This window comes from Psittacula echo (genome assembly GCF_963264785.1).
Source record: "Psittacula echo genome assembly, chromosome: 11".
Taxonomy (NCBI): domain Eukaryota; kingdom Metazoa; phylum Chordata; class Aves; order Psittaciformes; family Psittacidae; genus Psittacula; species Psittacula echo.
Window position 1 is genome coordinate 11,467,299 of NC_137746.1, and position 20,616 is coordinate 11,487,914.

Below are 20,616 nucleotides of genomic sequence, written 5' to 3' on the forward strand. Positions count from 1 at the left end.
CAGCACAGCAGTGCACAGTGTTCCTGTCCCTGCCTGTGCTGGGGCTGCTCAGAGAAACCTTTGGACCTTGGGCTGGGCTGAAGAAGGTCTGGATCTCATTTGCACACTGTGGGGTCAGGCCTCTCCTGGCTTCCCTAAGAAATGGCTTGTGAAAGCCCTGTGTGCTCCCTGGTTTTTCAGGTCCCCAGTGACCTGCAGCCCAAGACAGGAGCTATTGTATGGGGAGAGCCGCAGAGCTGACCCCATCACTTAAGATAATCTCCTGAATCCCAGCAGAAGTTGCCATCAAAGATTTTTCTACTTTGCTAATGGTAATTGTGCATTAGGCCCAGCAAATTAGATTGCCTGGGAAGAGAAGCAAATCCCTCCTGGGGAGAAGGAGCATCATTGCATGCTGGCTGCTGGGAGTGCAGCACTCAGGGTGGCTGGAATGGCCAGTTATCCCCTCTAGGATGTGAGGCTGACCCCAGGCACGTCAGGATGCTGGGAGGCTGGAACCAGGGATTCGAAGATGTGCAGTGGCTCTGTCAGTCTGGGGGGCTTCTCCCCCTGTGCCTGGTGCTTGTGTCAGGTTGGGGCTGTGACCTGACATAAGCTGACTTTCTCCTCTCTGCTCTCTGAAGGTGGAGGGTCCCCGGGACAGGAGGGTGAGTGTCCCCCAGGTGCAGAGCCGCAGCTGCTCCGAGCTGCACCGGCACCTCACCTCTACCGCCTCCTGCCCCCAAGCCCCCCCGATGCCTGAGGAGTGCCCCCGCGGCAGCCACCACCCGTCCCCTCGTGACTGCACCCATCATGAGGATGACAGCGACTCCAGTGAGGACTCTGTGAGCTCCAGTGACTTGGTGACCCCCCCATCCTCGGCAGAGGATGGCTCCGGCAGCCAGTTCTTCTGTGAGGGGGAGATGCACTCAGTGGTGGAGCTCATCCGCTACATGCACACCTACTGCCTGCCGCCAAGGAAGCTGCCCGCCCGTGACGCCGCTGATGCCATGCCGCAGCCCTGCAGCAGCCCCTACAAGAGAGCCAAACCAGACTGCCCCGCACAGCCAGGTACCCCTGGGAGAGCGCAGAGCCAGCCAGGCTGCACCTGGCAGATGAATGGGAGCTGCAAGAAGCCTGGAGCATCCTTCTCCATCCTGAAGGAGCTGCTGGCACGGGACCTGCTGTGCGATGTGAGCAAGCCATACCACCTGGGCAAGCCTGTGTATGCTGCCCTGGTGCGGCCACCTGGCTCCCGCTCCCCTGTGCCACTGACCCGGGATGGGGAGGATGCTGTTGGGACCTGCATATCCAGAGCCAAAACAGCACCAGAGAAGGGTGAGCCGCAGCAGAGCCCTGGGGCTGAGGCAGAGGCACTGCAGGAGCTGCGTGGCCTCGAGGACGATGCTGGGAAGCATGTGGGCACCCCAGGCGCAGCCGCGGGGAAGGTGGCCCGCAAACAGGAGAGCACTGTTTATGCTGTACGTCGGTCCAAGAGACTCAACCCTGAGCTTGACCACTGGCTCTCCTTCCTTGACGAGCCACCTCCCGAGCTCTCTGTCCCACGGGAGGCAGGGGATGGCCGCAGCTCCCAGTATACCCTGCCCTGCAGACAGCCCATACCGTGCCCAGCGCTGGAAGGCTTCTCCACTGAAGATCCTGCAGCCGAAGTGGAGGTGGGGGGCACGGCACCACCAGCAGAGCCCCAGCCCCTCTCCCTGGGCTCCCCAGGGGATGGTGAGGTGGGCAATGGGGCTGAGATCCAGCGCTGTGTCCTCCTGGAGCAAGCAGGTGAGGGGCCTGGGGACTGCCACTCTGTTCTCCCAGCCCTGGTGTGCCTGCACTGCCTCTGGTACTGTCTGTGCTGTCCCTGCCATGGGCGAGTGCTACTGGCCAGACACTTGCCACTTGGCACTTGGCAGGGAAGCTCTGAGTGGCCCCAAGCACAGCAGAGCCCTGACACGTGCTGGTTGGCTGTGAGGTCCCATGCATGAGGAATTGGGGGCTTGGTCTGGTTTTGGGATGTTGTTTCAATACATGGGAGCCTTCTGCCTCAGTTTACTCATCTTTATAACATGATGAATTTACTGTGAGGGTGGTAGGGCACTGGAACAGGTTGCCCAGAGAAGTGGTGAATGCTTCATCCCTGGCAGTGTTCAAGGCCAGGTTGGACAGAGCCTTGGGCAACATGGTCTAGTGTGAGGTGTCCCTGCCCGTGGCGGGGGCACTGGAACTACATGATCTTAAGGTCCTTTCCAAACCTAGCTATTCCATGATTCTATGATTCTATGATTTTATGAAGGAGTCAGTGTAGCACTAACCCAGCAGGGACCAGGCTGCCCCATCCCTTCAGGTCCCTCTTCCCTGCAGGGTCACCCTCTGCCTGTGCACCAGGTTCACTTGCACCAGAGCCCCAAACTCTCAGCGATCTGCAAGTGCTTTGTGAGTGAGAATGGCTCAACCTTGGCAGCGTTTGCTGCCTCGCAGGCAGGCGGTCCCCAGACCCTGCTAGGTCAAGGTGGGCAGCGGGGCCTGGCTCCTGCTGTGGGTGCTGGAGGAAGGAGCACAGCCTCACTGGTAACCCTGCTTCTCTCCCTGCCTTTCAGAAACACCCAGGGGTCTCACGCTGTCCTTGGCACAAACGTAAGTGCGCATGGGGCTACAGGAAAGCACTGTGGTGTGTCTGGGTGGGCATGTGTCTGCAGTGAGCAGGCAAAGCTGCTTGTTTAGAGCAGACTGAGCCCTGCAGTGGGGCATGGGGCTGTGGGGAGCCACAGCCATTGCTTGAGTGCAAGGAGCTCGCAGAGCCCTGGGCTGAGGGCAGAGCGTTGCTATGTGCCAGGGGCAACGTGCCCTGGAGCTCTGGCTGGGATGGGGAGGCCACACTGGTCGCCCCTCTGCCCCTGCACCCCTCTGTGGGGTTACTCCATAAGGCTTGATGGGAGGGGTTGCTTGTAAGCTGTGTTTTCTCAGGTTCCTTTGGGTTTTGGGACAGTTTTCACCTAAACACTTCCTCCTTATTTTCTGTTCTTCTCCAGTGACCCAACCTTTGGGAAGAGAAACTTTGAGCCGATGCTGACTGTGGAGCTGTGTGGGACAGCAGGTAGGACAGGCTTTTCATTCTGCAAAATCCTCCCTGGGAGGGGCAAATTTATCCTAAATTGAGCATGGTTCATCAGCTGCAGCTGAGCCCAGCCATGGGGACATATTCACCCCCTGGCCCAGGACCCGCTTTTTGCTCCACAAACACAGGAGACTTCCCATGTGCTGCTTCCACATCCGAGCACTGCGAGAAACTCAGGGGTGTATGTCTGGCATGAGGGAGCTGTTCAAAGGGCCTTGCATGGCCCACGGGGAAGGGAGAGTCCTCTGGTCTCAGCTGGGATCAGGCACCCTTCTTTTTCCCCAAGTGCCAGTGGATGATGTGATGGATGATATGCCCAAAGCCAGGTTGGATGGGGCCTTGAGCAACCTGGTCTAGTGGAAAGTGCCCCTGCCTGTGGCAGGGGGTTGGAACTAAATGATCTTAAGTTCCTTTCAAACCCAAACCATTCTATGATTCTAGGGATGTGGCTGTGGGGCTGAGCAGCCTCCTTCTTTGCAGTGTCTGAGGTGCTGGGGTAGAATGGGGCAGGATGGTGGGGGCAAAACTGACTCCTGCCCTTTGTTCGGGTGGTCTAGGTCTCACACCACCCACCACTCCGCCATATAAGCCCGCTGAAGAGGACCTGTACAAGCCAGACATCACGCAGGAGCCGGGGAAGGAGGATGGGATGGCCCTCAGCCCCGGGGGTGTAGGGGATGCAGCAGCCTCCCGAAAAGCCCTCAGGAAGCACCCTGAGAGGACAGAGCTGTTCGCCCACCTGAGCCGAGCTGCCGGGCGCCCCGTGGTCCCCGAGCAGCAAGGCATGCTCAAGCGGCCCTTCTCCCGCTCCTTTGGGGACCACGACTACTGCCAGGTCATGAAGCCGGAGGCCACCCTGCAGAGGAAGGTGCTCAAGTCATGGGAGCCCCCGGGCCAAGTGGAGACAGAGCACAAGAGGAGGGTCCCAGCTGCACACTACCAGGGGCTGGACCTCAGCAGCAAGGAGGCTGGCAGCGAGATGCTGTGGAAGGATGGTGTCAAGCAGCTGAGAGACCAGCAGATCAGAGCCAGCTTAACAAAGCACTTTGGCTTTCTGGACAGTGCTCTTGATGACGAGGACATGGTCTTCTGCAAGACCCCTGAGTATGACACTGTCTTTGAAGATAGCTGCAGCGAGAGCGGCTCCCCTGTGGAGGAAGAGGAGGAAGAGGAGGAAGAGGAGGAGGAAGAGGAGCATGGCAACACCAAGCTGTGCCTGCGGAGAAACCCTCGTTCCAGGACCAGTTTGCATTACTGTTCCCGAAGCAGGTCCAGCTCAGGGTCTTCCTGCTGCCGGTCCCGATCACCTACAAGCAGACGCACCTTCAGGTACAGGGGACCGTGGGAGGGCACTTGGGACCGTTCTTGCCCCTGCATTTTTGCGTCAGTCTGTGGCAGCCCTGGCTGTCTGTGCTCTGCTGGCCCAATTAATAAAGATGCTAATTAATAAAAGAAAAACTATTGAAGTAATTGGTATGACAGCAGCTGCTGCAAACATCAGCCATGGCCAGAGAAAGCAGTACTGGGGTGTGGGCAGAGGCCAGAACCGTGCCAGGGCTAGGAACCCCTTCCAGCGTTTATTAGAAAGGACTTTCCAGTGTCCTTTCCAGTGTTTCCATCTCTCCTTGGCTGCCAGTGATCCAGAGTGCCTGCCCGCCTGCTGCTGCAGACCCTATGTCCCTCAGTTTCTTTTTGATGTTTGAAGCTTTCTCACTGGGTTCCCCCCAGGGCTGACCTCCTCTTCCTCGCTTCCCAGGTGTGAGAACAGCAAGCAGTGTCAGGGCGGGAGCAGGCACCGGGGCCAGATGGAGAAGAGACGGGAAAAGGCCATCGTAAGTGTGAGCAGGGGCAAAGCAATCCCCAGCCCTCAGTTCATCTCCTGCTCTGGAAAAGCAGTGGTGGAGCCCATTAACCCTGGCTTCAGCAGCCCTCGGTGCAGGGCCAGTGTTAAAAAAGGAGATAGGGGAGGAGGGGTTGAGAGAAAAACCCACTATGAAGTGGAAGCTGCTGGCGATTGGCAATACACAGAGTCCTTGGCACAGAAATGGCTGGAGCATCCCACACTGATGCTTCAGCGGAGTTGGCATTGGCAGTTAGTGGGGTGAGCTGGGGAATCCCTGAAGCTGCTCGACTGTTACAGATATGGTCCTGCTGCAGAGGCAGCCTCATGTACCAGGAACCCGGGATGTGCCCATAGGTGGGAGCTGGGTGCAGGGTGGGCGTGTGGGAAATGACCTTGTCCTATGTAATGTGCACACACACATGTTCACACATGCCCCTCTGGCATTTTATTTTTTCCTGCAGTGCGATTTCATTTTGCCCCTAGCAGTTCTTGGGAATGCTTCCCAGCATCTTCACCAGGAGAAGCTGTAAAAGCTGCAAGAGTGTAGGAGAAGTTCAAAAGAGAAGAAGGGGGTGGCAGCTGCCTCAGCCTGAGTATGGCTGTCCCCAGCAGCAGTGGTGTCTTGGGGATGACGCCCGTGAGCTAGCTGTAGCGGGGACAGCCAGACCCTGGAGATGCCAGGCTGTGCCTGCAGCAGTGCTGCCCTACTGCAGCCTGATTCCCAGTGCTGGTTTGCAGGGGCTCCTTGACAGCCCCGTGTTTCCAGTGCCCATCAGCAGCGTGGAGGTGTGGGGTCATGGAGCCTGAAGCTTCTCACTCGCTTTGCAGGGGGAAGGCCGGGTGGTGTACATCAGAAACCTCTCCAGCAGCATGAACTCCAGTGAACTGAAGAAACGCTTCGAAGTGTTTGGTGAGATCGTGGAGTGTCAGGTCCTGTCCAGGACTAACAGGTGAGTGGGGAGCAGGTCCAGGGCTCCAGCAGCTACAGGCAACCCTTCTCCCCAGGCACCATCAGCACTGCCAGGAGGTGCAGGGTCACCCCTGTACCCGGCTGTGTGTGTGTGTGTGATGCAGTTGTGCCACGCCAGCTCCCTCAGTCAGCCAAGCCCATGGTCTCAGTGCTTTGGGTGAAGAAATGTAGTGTATGCCCAGGTCCAAGGGCATGGGGAGGGCTGGGAGGATGGAGGGACAGCAGGATGGAGGGTGTAGTGCTGGGCAGAGCTGTGTGAGAGGGGCTGTGGGGCATGTTGCATCTTGAATTCTTTCTCTGGTTGCTCAGGGGGGATAAATATGGCTTCATCACCTACCGGTATTCAGAGCATGCCGCTTTATCTCTGAAGAACGGCACCTCACTACGGAAGAGGAATGAGCCTTCGTTCCAGCTCAGCTCTGGTGGCCTCGGGCATTTCTTCTGGACCAGATATGCTGACTTGGGTAAGAAAGCAGGAGCTGCTTTTTCCAAAGCATCTCATTTATCATCACAGAGCTGTAACAGCACATTGCACTGCTGAATGCTAGTCAGGCAAGGATCTTAAACATCTTCAGAGCCTGCAGGAAAAACCCAGAAGCTGTCTTATGGCTCACTTAGCTGCTCTTAGCTCAGTCAGATGGCTTGGGAAACTGAGGAGAGAGAAGAAAAGCAATTGGCGTGAGGACTTGGAGTGTGTTGGCTGCAAAACATAGCATCGCACCCCAGGGCTGCTGGGTCTCAGCTGACCACAGCCCATCCTGTCTCCACTGTGTTTCTACACAGTGCTGGATGCTTTCCAGCAGAGAAGTCCCTTTCCAGTCGTTAGATAAAGCAATCAGCAACATTTCATTAGCCCAAGAGGTGATCTGGGCGATTTGCTGCTCCACAGGACAGATTCACCACACTGCACAAGCACTTTTGGGCCAAAATGACGGCACTGAAATGTGCTGCAGTTGCATTAACTCTTTCTGTGCTGTATGGGCTTCTGCAGCACCTCCTGCCTCTCTCAGTGACAGTGTTTGCCAGGTCTTGTTGGACCCCAGCCCTTGCAGGTGGCAGGGCTGCAGCCTGAGCTGAGGGGCAGGAATGAAACGCTGTGCTAGTCCTGCAAGAAAAGTGTGATCCAGGCCTCGCTCAGCCCTCGTTGCTGTGATCTTCAGGTGTTTCATAAACAGCACACATTTATTGCTGTACCCTCTGCAGGGGGTGCAGTGGTTCTAGTATCCCACTTCAGGCATGAGAGACTGAGGCCCAGAAATTAAAGCACCAAGTCCTGACTTCTCTCTGGATGCTCAGTTTAACACATGTGCCTGATCTTTTAGCACCTTGTAATATTTCATCTGCTCAGAGCAGCAATCCCTCTGACTTTGCCCATTTTCATCTAAATAAATCCCAGAGCCCCTCATTTTGCACAGAGAGAAGATAGGAAACAGACAGCACCCCACAATGAAGATCATAGGGTGGCTGTGCAGTGCTGTGAGTAGCAAGAGACAGCACTGTCCCCACTCCCCTTTGCCATCAGTGCTTGTCCAGGCTGGCTCTGCAGTGCTGGGAAGCAGCATGCTGATAGCAGTGCCCTGCCATGCCTGTTTTCCTCCCTGCTCATGTCCTGTTCCTGTGTCCCTGACGTTCCCAGATTGCAGTGTGGAGGAGTCCTCCCCAGCTCCATTGAAAAGCAAGTACGAGACCATGGATTTCGACAGCTTGCTGCAGGAGGCCCAGCTAAGCCTGCATCGGTAACAGCCTTAACCTTGGAGGAATACCTCAATACCTCAGTCAAGGCACTTCCAATATGTTTACGTTTTCAAAGAAATTATTCAGTCTATGGAAAGCGAGAGAGAGCATGAGAGAGGAGAGCACGCGAGAGAGAGACTGCTGTCCCTTCCGATCGATGTTTACATTGAACAAAGCTGCTTCTGTCTGTGAGTCCCCATGGTGTTGATGTCTCACTGCCACACGTTAGTCCCTCCGCTGCTGACTGGTTGTTTAGGGTGAGCCTAGGAGCCCCCCGGCCCCTCTCCCCCATCCCAGTCCCCCCCATGCTCCCGCCATGGAGTTGCAGCTGTGTTCACCATAACATTTTTTTGTCCGTAGTGTGTGATGATGAAATTGTTAATTGTGAATAGAATCAGGATTATAAACTAATTTTTAATAGAAGAGAAAAAAAGAAAAGTATATACTTAAAAAAAATGTATTTATGGCTCAGATGTACTGTAATTCAGATTTATTGTACTGCTTCCTTGATTTTTAACTATGCACTGTAATGAGGCACTTGCCACTCAGCAAATGGGGGGTCAAAGCAGAGTCACGGAGCACGGAGGCACCTGCCTGCCCTGCTGGCAAACCAGGGTGCTCGGTCATTGTGCCAGAGTCACCCACTTTGCTGTCAAAGCCATTATTCTTTGCTTGCATAGTCTGAGACCCCCAGCCCCGGCCCAGCTGGGTTGCAGCAGCCAGATGCTCAGCTTGGTCCTGGTGTGTGCTGGAACAGGTGGGCTGTGGGGCACAGCAGCCCCATGCCATTCTCGCCATAGGGCCAGTCAGCTTTGCAGGCTTGAAGGAGAGGGGTGGTAGAAGGATGCACTACATGGGGGGCTGTGGGACCTATGCCTGCCAGGCAGCGCTGCTTCAGCCCCCTCCTGCCTTTGGAGCCACGAGAGATGGGCCAGGGGGCTGAGCTGGCCAGGCTTGATCCTGTGGGCACAGCTTGAGGGACGGGCACCTCCAGGTCAGTGCAAGGGAGCTGGCTTCTCTCTGGCCCCTTGCACACTGGGAGACGGGACAGGCCAAGTGGTTTGCTCTCCACTTGCTTCCACCCCTGCAAAGCAAGTGGGGCAAGAAGACCCATCTGTGATGGCCCCCAAAATCCAGAGGGGCAGGGAGGGGGCACGGCAGCCACACTGAATGCCTGCCCCACTGCCCTATCTGTCCTCTGCTTGGTACCTGACAAGCCATACACTTCCCCAGCACCCAGCTGGCATCCAGTGCCCTGTGGCACACTTGCCTGCTCTGCCCCTGGCTGGAGGCCCTTGGGGCTGCCCAGCAGCACTGCATTGAAGGCATGCTAAAGCAGCAGCCCCCCCTGAAATTTGCTTGCAAACTTGTCCTCCATCTCCAGGTGAGGTGGGAGATGGAAAGAGCCCACCAACAGCTGGAGCAAACCCCACCGCAAACTGGCCAAAGGCACTTTTCCGGAGGGAGTGGGAACCTGGCTGCTCCTCAAGCCATCTCCATCGTCTCCATTTATTTTTCAGACCCAGAGACCACTAGGGATTCAGCCATCCTATGTAGATAGAATATTATAGCCTTAACTCTGTCAATAGTTAGATTAGAATCTCCTTGGGTCTCCCTTCCCCATGACTTAGAGGTTTATTCTCATTTCCCTGGTGTGGGAGCAATTTCATCTTGCAGGGAGCATGACCAAAGCCTCTGAAATTGCACAAGATGTGATGCCAAGAGCCTGAGCCCTGCCGAGGAGGCCCTGGGCTCCAGGGCCGTGTATACAGCTGGTCTCTGGTGGGATCAGAAGCACCGGCAGCGCCGATACCAGCACAGTTACCTGGCTATTCCTCCCCGCTTTCGGGAAGCCAAGGTTCTGACAACCAGCCCGGCAGTGCAAGGGCCCATGGGCCACTGCAGGGTTTGAACTGCAGGTCCCCAACCTGCCGCCGGTGATCATCACTGCCAGGGAACAGCCCTTGTGCCATTTCAGTCTCAGCAGCAAGGTTTGGTGTCTCTCCTGCCACAAGCTCTCCTGGTTCCTCATCCCACCTTAGCAAACATGAGTAGCTCTGGCCAAGACTGAGCATCTGCTATTGGCAATTGCCTCATTGTAGCTTTGCCTTTTTCTGTCCTAGTATTTCCTCACAATGATGATGTTTACATGTGATTGCTATAGAGCTTACGTAGAATGTATATAGCGACACATTTAGGGTGGGTAGTACTGTCCTGTGCTGTGCTGTTTTTCAGAAAATGATCAATCCAAAAAAAAGCAAACAAAAAAAAGAAGCAAAGTAAGTGGAATTCTTCCATCTCCCACTCAGCCGGGCCCTGCTGGGGATGCATCAAGGTGGCAGAGGGGAAGGGTCAGTGCAATGCCTGAGGAAGCCCTCTCCTGGGGGATCACTCAGTCACTTCCCAAGCACTGGTTTTGGTGTACCCAGGTATCAAATTCCAAAGTTTTCCTGTGGCTGGGCACCCCGGCTCAGCCCCCAGCCCCTGCTGTGCCTGGCTTCTGAATACCAAGGTTGGTGCTTGGGAAGGGGAGGGCTCATCCTGCACAGAGCTCATCAGCACTGCACCCATAGGGTAAGAAGAGATGCAGTAAGTGGTCTTTGTGGTGCCTGAAGCCTAGAAGTGGGGTTGGGTTTTGGGGGAGGTTTTATTTGTTGGAGTTTCTGTTGTTTTCTTTCCCCATTAAATTGGGATGGCTTGTTTTCCCTCCAGCCCAGGAAATTTCTCCAGGACTTATGCACTATGCCCAGAGGTGTGCAAGGTGCGGGGGCACTGTGGCCCATTGCTGCCTGCTCCAGGGGCTTCCCCCAAAGTTTAGAAGTAGAGGGTGTTCAGCTCAAGAAGCACAGCTCTGCTGGGTTTAGAATCCCTCACACAGGGTTTGTGGTGAAAAGTAAGTTCCCACTTTATTTTCTTTTATTTTTTTTTAATATAAAGATGTCTTTAGCTCACAGCGCTCACCTCTGCAGAGGGGCAGGAAGGAGCACTTGGGCACAAGGTGCAGGTGAGAGCTCACTCCCTGAGCAGCCCGTGACTGTTCTGGATGCTGACAGGGAAGAGGGGCAGGAGCAGAGCAGGGACAGGCAGCCTGTGCTGCTGGGGAAGCCAGCGGCACCCAGTGCTTTGCTGCTAGGGACAGGGAGCAGGATCACCCGCCTGTGGACAAGCTTTACATCCCACCCAGCCTGTGGCATCACAGTGGGTGCCCCGCTGTGGGTGTAGCTCGGAGCTTGACACCCCGAAAAGGGAACCCTGGCCCCAGCTGCCTGTGAGGGCCGGGGCTGCAGGGCTGGTAGGAGTGCTCCTTCAGAGAGGAACTGGGAGCCAAAGGGTGTATTACAGTAGGCAATAAGTAAGGAGGAGATTTATTTTTTTAAACATATATGACTATAGAATGTCCCTCAGTAGTTTCCTACAGGTACTGTGGGGAAATGCTGAATGTGAAGTCTCGTGATAAAATGCCCCTTTGCCTTTTTTTGCACAGATTTGTCCCAGGGAAGCTCATGGTTCAGGGTGGGATATTGGGTTCCTGGCTGGACTCCAACGGATCCCTGGGGCTCTGTGGGAAGGAGCCAACATTTCTGAGTGTCTGGGCTGAATGCAGAGGACAATCCTGGGTTTTAGGTTCCGTGCTGCCCCAAAGAGAAGGTTTCTCCCTATCCCTACTCAGCGCAGCTGACTGGACTGCACATCATCTTCAATGAAGTGGCCGCTCAGTCACCATGTTACAGTCTTGAGTGTCTGATTCCAGCACTGGTCCATGCAAAGGAGCATTGCAATTGCAGACCAGCACTGTTTTTCTTCTTTCTCTTTTCTGTTTTGGGTTGGTTTTTGTTTCTTTCTTCTTGGAGGCATGCTGAATACTGAGATACATCCTTGTACATCAGCTGAGCCCTGACACTTTTTCTGTTCTAAGCATCGTAGTCCCTCCCTGACAATCTCAAGCAATATAGAGCCAAATGCAGCCTTTGGGTTTCATTCCTCTTCCCTCGCCCACCCTGGGGTCAGGAGGGGAGGCAGCAGCCTGGCCCCAGTGCCCATGGCACCAAGCCGAGAGCCATGCTGCAGTAAATACTGAGCTGGGGAGGGAGTGTGAGTATGCATGTGAGAAAGAGAGAGAAAGATTAAATTGATGCATTTCTTGAGAAAGGTGTAAGAATTTCACCTAAAAAGGGGCACATCTGCTTTGTTATTTATATTGAAAAAAGATAAATTCTGTCTTTTTCTTCCTTTTTTTTTTTTTTTAAGTAAAAGGACACTGCTCATACTTACAGGGGCCAATTCTGCCTCCCTTCCTCATGCCGAGTAAGTACTACTGAACTCTGCAGTTTTCTCCTTGCAGAGTAAGTAGAAGCAGCGGAATTGATCCCTCTCTGATTAAGAATCAAGTTTTTAGTCTGGGTTTTTTTTTTAATTGGTAGTATTTTTTTATATTTCACTGCATTTTTTCCCCAGTTCCATTCTGTTGTGTCCTTATTTATGTAATATACTTTAACCTTAAAAGGCGGCATGGATTCTTATGCCTTTCCTTTATTATTATTGTTATTATTTTTAAACAAAGAGATTTATTTCTAGTGTGATTTAACTGTCTACCTTCTAAGACAAGAGAACGTTTTCTTGTATTTTTACATTGTCAGATTCTATAGTTTCATAGATAATTTAACCAAATCGCTCAATGTATTATCTCTATCTCTCCGGTGGGTATAAAAGTTCTATTTTAAATTGTGTAAATACTTCAGAACTGGCTTCTTTTTCCAGACTCCCCAGCCGTGGAGTTACTTGTTTACATCCAAAAGACTGTAGAATCTCTACGCTCATGTACTGTAAATAGTGAAGTGATCTGCCTATAAATAAACGATAACATATATACTACAAAGTGGAAACGAAAACCAAAAGGAAAAAGTCTGTGCTTCTAATACTTTAGCGCAAGCCTGCTCTGGGAGGAGGTGTTTTTGCTTTGCTAAAGGTGCTCCCCTGTGTTGGCCTGGCTGGCAGTGGGACAGCTGGGACAAACCAGGGCCAAGCAGGTGGTGGAGCCCTCAACTCACTCTCACCAACAGTGCCCCACTGCCAGGGATGCAGGAATATCCCTGGATATTGCTATTTTAAGTGTGGCTTCTTGCAGTTTAACTCCTGCAGGAAAAATGTGAGCTGTCTTGTGGACTTTGGGAGCAGTGCCACTGCTGCAGGACCCATTGCAGAAGAAGCCTCCCTGACCAGGGAGGGTAAAAATGAAATGGGGCACACACCTCAAATTTGCTTCAGTGGGAGTAAGAGAGCAAAGGGCTGGATTGCAAGGAAAAGCGTGGAAGAAACTCCAGATGGTGATGCAGGAACCGTGCAGTCCCCCAGTGCCAGGAGCTCAGTCCCACAGGAGCCAGCCTGCGCTCCCAGAGACATGTCCGAGGTGGCTGAACCAGCACAGGGTGTCCTGGTGTCCTGGTCATCATGGGAGCCCAGGCTGTGGAAGGGATGGGATGGAATGCCTGGGCAGTTCTCCTGCAGCACCCAGCTCCCAGGAGCCCAGCATCAGCCATTGCCCAGCTCAGAAGTGGTACACTGAATTTCCCCGGATGATGCTGCTGGGCAGGAGGACCTGACAGGAGGAGGTCTGCAAGGTGCTGAGCTGTTTTTTTCCTGCAGATTTGCACTGATTGAGGCAGCTGCCATAGACCTGTCTGTGGCACGTACAAGGACTCATGGGCAGGCAGCTGCTCTCGGGGTGCCCGGTGTGGGTGCACAAGAGCAGGGTTCCTGGCTGGCAGGGCACTGGGATAGAGCAGAGGCACACAGCCGGGGTTTTTCCTCCCAGCCTGACCTGCACTGCATTCCCAGGCAGCTTCCTGGAAAATACAGGACTGACGTTGAGTATTACCCTGCAAGCAGACCTAGAAATCGAAGGTTGCTGTTGGTGAATCACAGCATCATTTCAGCAGCTCTGTTAGTCCCCACAATTACATCCAGCTGGTTGGAAAGAAAACCAATGTGACAGTTTTCATTTTGGTGTAACTTTGTGATAAAACATGTTCTTTTCTCACAAATGGGTGCTGCTTTTGCAGCAGTTTATATGGCTGCTCTTCGGCTCCTGGAGAGAAGGGAGGCAGTGCTGCCTACTGAGCTAGGCACTGTGTGCCTTGTGGGAAGGGAAAATAAGCCAGTAATGGGCTTTTATGAACAGGGGCAGCTTCTGTTGCTGACCTTGGCTGGTTGGCAGCATGGGCAGCACATGCAGTGTGGGCACAGTGGGGGTGCAGGGGTAGTGTGAGCAGCAAGGGCAGTGTGGCAGTGCCCACATCTGCCTGGCTGAGACAGCATCTGCCCTGGGCTCCACTGGCTTGGTGAGATGCCCCTGCTCCCAACGTGTCCCACAGAGAGGCAGGGACACAGCAAGGCAATGCCTGGGGATGCCAGGCCAGGCTCGTGCTCCTGACCCATGTGAAGCGCCCATTGCTTGGGATTGATTTCAGTGCCTGTCGAGCTGTTCTGGGCTGCCCTTTGGAGTTCAGCTCCCATCTGCGCCCTGAGCAGTGGCATCCAACACCGAATCCTGCCCTAGGCTCTGCTGATCCCTGCTCCCAACACAGACCTCAGCTCCTGGGCAATGCAAGGTCTGTCCTGGGGCTCTGGGGGCCATACTTAGAGTAACATATGCATTTGCCCATCTTCTCCATCAGTCCCAGCTTGTTGTCCAGGTCCATCCAGGTGCCTTTGCAGGGAGGAACAGGGCAGGTTTAGTTTATCCACTCCCTGCCAACTCTAGACCCACTTCTCTGCACTACCACTGTAGTTGCCCACAGTCCCAAAGGACTGCTCCCAACTTTCCTTCCCATTTCCTCCCCAGCTTTTCAGCTCTCTTGCTAACACACCTGCAACTCCTGCCTCTTGCTTGCTGTGTGCCTTTAAATACTGGTGGAGTGCTTTTCCCAGGTGCTGTTGGTTCAGGGACATATAATCTGTTCCCTCTTTCCTCCCCCTCAGTCCTTGCCTGGGTGCTGTTTATAATCTTTCCTACGCTGTTTCTGCCACCGAGTACCTTTTCAAACTCAGACTTGGGCCTCTTGTGTTTCTCAGCAGCTTCCTGCAGGTAAGAAAACACCATCCTTTCCCTACCAGCTTTTCTAGCACTAACCCTGCTCCTCCAAAACCCCACCACCCTGCTCCTGGGTTCATCCTGTGTGGCCATGGCTTCTCCGACCTGGCAGATGGGTTGCAGGCAGCTGGGTGGAGGAGAGGGATGACTTTCCCTTGTGAAGGGGAGGAGGCAGCAGCTCCCTGCCTGCAGCCAGAGGCGCTTCCACTACTAGTTTCGGTTTCAATTCCCACCAGTGACTGCTGGCACTCCCCCGCAGCTCGGGCTACATGGTGATGCTGTGACCAGGCTGGACATGGAGCTGACCTGTGCCATCTGCCTGGACACTTACCTTGAGCTGGTGACGCTGAATTGCGGCCACAGGATCTGCAAGGATTGCATCCAGGAGGAGCGCCCGCAGGACTGCTGCCCGCTGTGCCATACTCGGGCAGACCCAAAGGAGGAAAGGCCTGAAGTGCAATGTGAAGAGAAGGGGGAAAGCTTGGGACAGCAAGATGGGGTGATCCTGTGTGACTTCTGCCTTCAGGAGCCCCAGCCAGCTGTGAAGACCTGCATGAACTGCGAGGCCTCCCTGTGCCAAGCCCACCTGAGCAAGCACAGCACAAAGAGCTCTCTGAAAGAGCATGTCCTCATAGAGCCCTGTGAAGCTCAGGTTTTGGCTGAGAGGAGATGCCCCCAGCACGGCAAGCTGCTGGAGTGCTACTGCGTGACAGACTCGGTCTGCATCTGCATGCTGTGCTGCATCATCAGCTCCCACAAGGACCACAAGATCACCACTCTGGAGGAGGCTTTTGGCAAAGCACAGGTAAGAGGCTGCCAGGACAGCCTTTAGAGCACAGATCGCACTAGGAAAACCACAGGGGCCTGGGGCACAGGGAGCTGCCCGCAGCACAGAGATGAAATGTTTCTTGAGGTTCAGGTCTGCAGACTTGGGTTGGGGCTAAATCTCCAGCTTGGGATATTGGGCTTTTATTCCCAGTTTTGCTCTAGATTCCCTCTGGGGATTCAGGGATATAAACCAAGATGTTATAAAAACTTTCTTCCCACCCTGAGAAGCCAAACTGGTGGGACCGGGTGTGCGTGATTGTGCTCCCAGCCCTGGGTGCAGTTCCAAGCCGAAAATATTTTCAGTTTCAAAATGTCTTTCCTGTGCTCGTGATTGCAGTATTTGTCCAGGGCTACAATCTTCCAGTAAAACTTTATGATTCATTTGTCCTGAGAGCTGGCAGCCCCAGGTCCATAAGGCTGCTGACCTCGTGCACTTGTGTCCGTCCTATCCTGATACCTCCCGCTGGTTATTTTTACAGGGTTCTTTTCCTAAAACCCTGGAAGCAGTGAAAACCCATGAAGCTGCGCTGAATCACAGCATAGAAAACCTGCTGAAAAAAGAGGAGGAAGTAAAGGTTTGTTCCAAGGTCCAGCCATCGCTTTGGGGATGGTTCCATGCCGGTAGCTGACAAGATAAGGTTTTCTTTTGCCCTTCCCCAGATTGCACATTCCAAAGTGGTTTTAGTTCCTGGTGGTTTCTCGGTTATTTTCTAGGTTTTGTTTTTTAGGGAGGATTATGAACAATTTTCTTGCTTCCCCTTAATGGGAAGTACATTCTTAGTTTCCAAAGGGCCTTTGAGCTTGAAAATTGCTGTTAAGTCCATGCTTCCTGAATGGTAGCTGGTGGTATCACACACCATATTATTGTGGTTTTATTCCTCTTTACAACAAGAAATCCCTTTAGGTTAGCCTGTGGTTCTAAGATGTTGGTAGGAATGATGTTAAAAGATTGCCCTAAAATGTCTGGTTTTTGCTCTCAGCATGCCAATACCTATCTAAAATCTCTGGAAGAGCAGTGAATTTAACACAGGTCTCCAATTCCTAGTTCATTCTGCTGAGGCAGAATTGGCACTTGTCTTCCTCCACCAGTAAAATGATAGGGCTTGAAGTCCTGGCACTGGGCAAAGGTCTGAAGACAGAACTGTACTTGGCACTTAGTACTTGTACATCCTCACCCATCCTTAAGAGGACCAAAGACAACTAGTGCAGAATATGGGAATACAGTGGAAACTCTTCAGCAGGCATCATGCAAGCTGCGCTACTTTTTCATCTTTTTCTGATCAGGTGCCAGATGCTGGGGCACTTGTGTTACTAGGCCCTTCTGCTGTCAATGGGATATCTTGGTTTGTTGTCACGTGGAGAGACCCGAAGTTAGCATTTACTTCTCTGAGCCCAGAAGATACTAGGCTCTTTTTCTGAGTGAGAGTGATTGGGTTTAAACGTAAGATTTGGTCCCTAACAGCTTTGAAAGTGTTTTCTTAACAGACTGAGGAGGGCCTGCGGAGGGATCGGCTGGAGAGCCTCTTCGAAGAGATGTGTCTGCAGCTAGGAAACAGAAAAGAAGAGGTCCTGAAAGCTCTCAGTCACAACGAGGAGCAACAGCTTTCTTGGATTCAGATGGAGATACAAAAACACAAAAAGGGGAAGGATGCAGCCAGCCGTGATGTACAGGAGCTGGAGGCTCTGAAAGATCAGAAAGACCTACTTCTTTTCGTCAAGGTACCTAACAGCATCTCCCTTGCCAGAGACACTCAGCTCTTGGGCTGCCCTTTGCCTGTGCTACGCTAATTCTACTTTCTGTCTTTTACAGGCTTTTTCAGCAATTCAAGCCAGGTAAGCTCTTCCCAAGGTGGTCTACTGTTGCATTACACATTGCTTCGGGTGACTGATAGCCTAGCCTGCATGCACTGGGCTCACTCTTCAGCATGCTGATGGCACACTGAGCCTGAAGAAGCCCCAGAGGCTGTGTGCGACTTTTCATATACAACACAGCTGATTTTTCTGTGCCCTCTGCACCTATTCGCAAGTCCCATTCTGAGGGCAATTCCTGAATGCTTAGGTCCCTGTACGGGCATGCAAAGGACAGGTGAGCTTAGATATCCTGAGTCATCCTCCAGCTCACATTGCGTTCTGCTTGTAAGAAGCAAATGTGGCAGAAGCCAAACATGCAGCGCAGCCAAGAGTCTACAGAGTTCATGGCTTTTCTCCTGAGCTGTTCTCCCAGTGTCTGCCCTGCTCCTCCACCACAGCATGCACAGGCTCCCCCAGCCCTGCATTTTGGGTGCAGCAGCTCACCCAGGGCTGTGGAAGTGCAGCACATCTCATCTGCTGATGAGATCTGATCATCTGATCTCATCAGCATCATTAGCTGTCCCAGCATCATTAGCTGTGCCACTTCATTAGCTCCTGCTCCGAGGACTGCAACCGCAAACAGGATGCTAGGGTCTGTCCTGGCAAAGCTGGGCTGAGATGGCTGAGACAAGGTCCTCTATGGACAGATACTGTCCATACTTCAGCCTGATGATGCTGAAGAGATTTGGAGTTCTGGGAGAAGACCAGTCAGAGATGGAGTCCCTGGTAAAGCTGCAGAGGGAGGAGAGGTGGAAGCTGCTTTCTGTGTGTCCCAAGGCTTGGTGTGGAGTGGGGGATGCAGTTGTTGACTCAGGGATGGGCTTGGTGATGGTTTTCTGATGCCTTGCTGCTCTTCTGACGTCATTCTGCATGTTTTAGGGAACGCAAGCCAGTTTCTATCAAGGCTGATTTAAAATCAAAGCCACCCATTATTTTGGATAAATTAACAACAGATGGTACTCTGAGGCTTTTCCAGCAATTCGTCTCAGACATGCAGTCCTTATTTAAATCACCGCCTGGTAAGTGGTCATTTCACTCTGTAACGAGCAACATGGAGAAGCTAACAAAGCATACTCAAGAAAAGACTGTAGTAAAACACCAAGTACTCAAAAATGGCTCTAGAAGAGCTGATTGCTAACACTTACTAGATGATGATTAAGGTCCCTTCCAACCCAAACTATTCTATAGTATTCTATGATATGATTGTATGATTATTTTCACATATGTGTACATAAAAGGATTCTTGTCCCAGGCTTCAGTGCTTTGGACATGCCTTGAACATACCCTGCTAAAATGGGTTCTAAGTAAAGAGGTATGGATGTCCTAGGATGTGTATGGGAGGATTTAGAGAGGAGAATAGCAATAGCTTTTCCATCTGTAGCACCACTTTGATTCAAAGCATGGGGAAAGTTGAGAACTCATCACAGCAGCGGCAGGTGGAGTTTGTCTTATGACAAAATAATCCGCTCTTTGTGTGTAAATCTACTCTTTGTGATGTCTTGTAAGACCAACCTACAGTGCCGGTGCTGTGCACAGTGGGATGCCTGTCCAATTTAACTAGACAAAAAAAAAAGGGTTCCCTTGTTATTGCTGCATTGAGGGTGCTTGAGCCCTGCCTGACAGTGAGCCTAAGGTCAAGACCAAGAGAGAGCTGGGGTGGGAAGGCTCTGCCCAGAGCATGCGTGATGTGCACACCTAATTGGCTGCCATCCATACAGCCTTAGGTACGCTAAGCAGCACACCATGCTCATGGCCACTCCTGGGCTTGGTCTTTACCATCCCTGTAAGCACAGTCCAGACCTATTCTAGCTAGAAAGCCCCAGAGCCAGGTTTTCCTCCATGTCCATGCCATCTGAGCAGCTCAGGTTAGTTGTCCAAGTCACCGCTGCTATTTCTTTCCTGAAGGAGTAACTTCCACAGCAGAGAACGTCACAGAATCGAAACACATTACGTGCAAGAGAAGGTCTGAATAAACACGTTCTGCAAACTCCCGACTGCAGAATTAACTCCTTGTGCCTGGCCACGCTAGGAAGTTTTGAGGTTCTAGAAAACACCTTCAAATGATCCTAAGCAAATAAGCGTGTATAAAATGGCTGTGCCACTGCTCACATGTTTCTTGTCTGTGGAAGTTAATCTGGGCAGTTTTTAGAAACGTCTAATGAAGCCCTGCAGGGCACTGATGGACAATGAGAATCTCAGAGCTGCTGTCGTTGGAAAACACAAAGCAAGAAGACATTTTAAAGCTGTGAAAGAGCAGCGTTTCTTGAAATGTGGGAATCACCCCCTTTTAGAATTATGTGGGAGCAGCTAAGAAAGGTACAGAAGTGCTTTCAGTTAACGTGTTTTTAGTGACTTGGGTGGGTTAGACTTGAATGACTTGGATAGGATGACTTGTGTTGACTTGGATTGGGAAATCCAGCCTTAAGCCACTGGGATGTGTGGTATCTGTGTATTGGTTTTCTTTCTTTCTATAGTTCATGAACGTCTGACGACTTCAGTGTGTCAAGAGGACAAATTTACTTTTGGGGACAACACATTCCACATGCCCCCACTGCGCCTATCCAGAGTTCACAATGTGGATGTATTAACAGCCCCTATCCTCCAACTCAAGAGCAATGAGAGCTTCTCAGAAGGCTGTCACTTCTGGGAGGTAGACATTAGCAACATGAGACGCTGGATGCTTGGAATTGCTTGTTCCAAGTTTGAGTGCTATCTGGAAGCTTCTTCTTATCACCTCTCTCTGTTCCTAGACAAAACACTGATCACAGGAAAGCAGTCTCCTACAGCCCTTAAAGTGATCAGGGTAGAGGTAGACTGTGGAAGAAATAGGCTGTCATTTTATAATGTGTCTGTCAAGAATGGAGTTCCTACTGACAGCCTCCATCTTATAGAGGCAATAAGCATCCCTTTCAGCTACCCTGTCCATGCTATCTTCAAGATATTTGAAGGCTCTCTGAAGCTCCTGTAGTGATGTGGGGACAAGGTGCGGTTTTGTATTTCCAGGTGATCTATCAGGACTGCTGCTGCGTGGCGGCTATGCTAAGAAACTGGAATTGGGGCTGCTGTCATGGCTTTATCTCTGTGAGGGCAAGGCCTCTGTGCAGTGTATCACAGCACACAGCTGCTCACTGCAAGAACTCCTATCTTCTGTTAGTCACGATGGAGATGCTGTTAAGTTGTGCTTTTTTGCCCAGCTG

At 52.4% G+C, this 20,616-nt stretch overlaps 2 protein-coding genes across 2 annotated transcripts in view; both read left to right on the forward strand.

Moving 5' to 3' along the window:
• PPARGC1B (PPARG coactivator 1 beta) overlaps positions 1–7,656 on the forward strand; it is a gene marked incomplete at both ends in the record, with an annotated part of 43,978 nt that extends 36,322 nt beyond the window's left edge. The window contains 8 exons of the mRNA XM_080627260.1: positions 624–1,770; positions 2,586–2,622; positions 3,018–3,082; positions 3,661–4,432; positions 4,860–4,935; positions 5,775–5,896; positions 6,226–6,380; positions 7,553–7,656. Of these exons, the coding sequence (XP_080483386.1) occupies positions 624–1,770; positions 2,586–2,622; positions 3,018–3,082; positions 3,661–4,432; positions 4,860–4,935; positions 5,775–5,896; positions 6,226–6,380; positions 7,553–7,656 (2,478 nt within the window). The remainder of the gene's footprint in view (positions 1–623; positions 1,771–2,585; positions 2,623–3,017; positions 3,083–3,660; positions 4,433–4,859; positions 4,936–5,774; positions 5,897–6,225; positions 6,381–7,552) is intronic.
• Positions 7,657–8,977: 1,321 nt separating this feature from the next.
• LOC308225771 (E3 ubiquitin-protein ligase TRIM62-like) lies at positions 8,978–20,387 on the forward strand (the record flags this gene model as incomplete). The annotated part of the gene is made up of 9 exons (XM_080626921.1): positions 8,978–9,039; positions 9,361–9,531; positions 14,629–14,734; positions 15,000–15,545; positions 16,048–16,143; positions 17,054–17,287; positions 17,379–17,401; positions 18,299–18,438; positions 19,894–20,387. The coding sequence occupies 9 exons, from the start codon at positions 8,978–8,980 to the stop codon at positions 20,385–20,387; spliced, it is 1,872 nt and encodes a 623-aa protein (XP_080483047.1).
• Between the last annotated feature and the right edge of the window lie 229 nt (positions 20,388–20,616).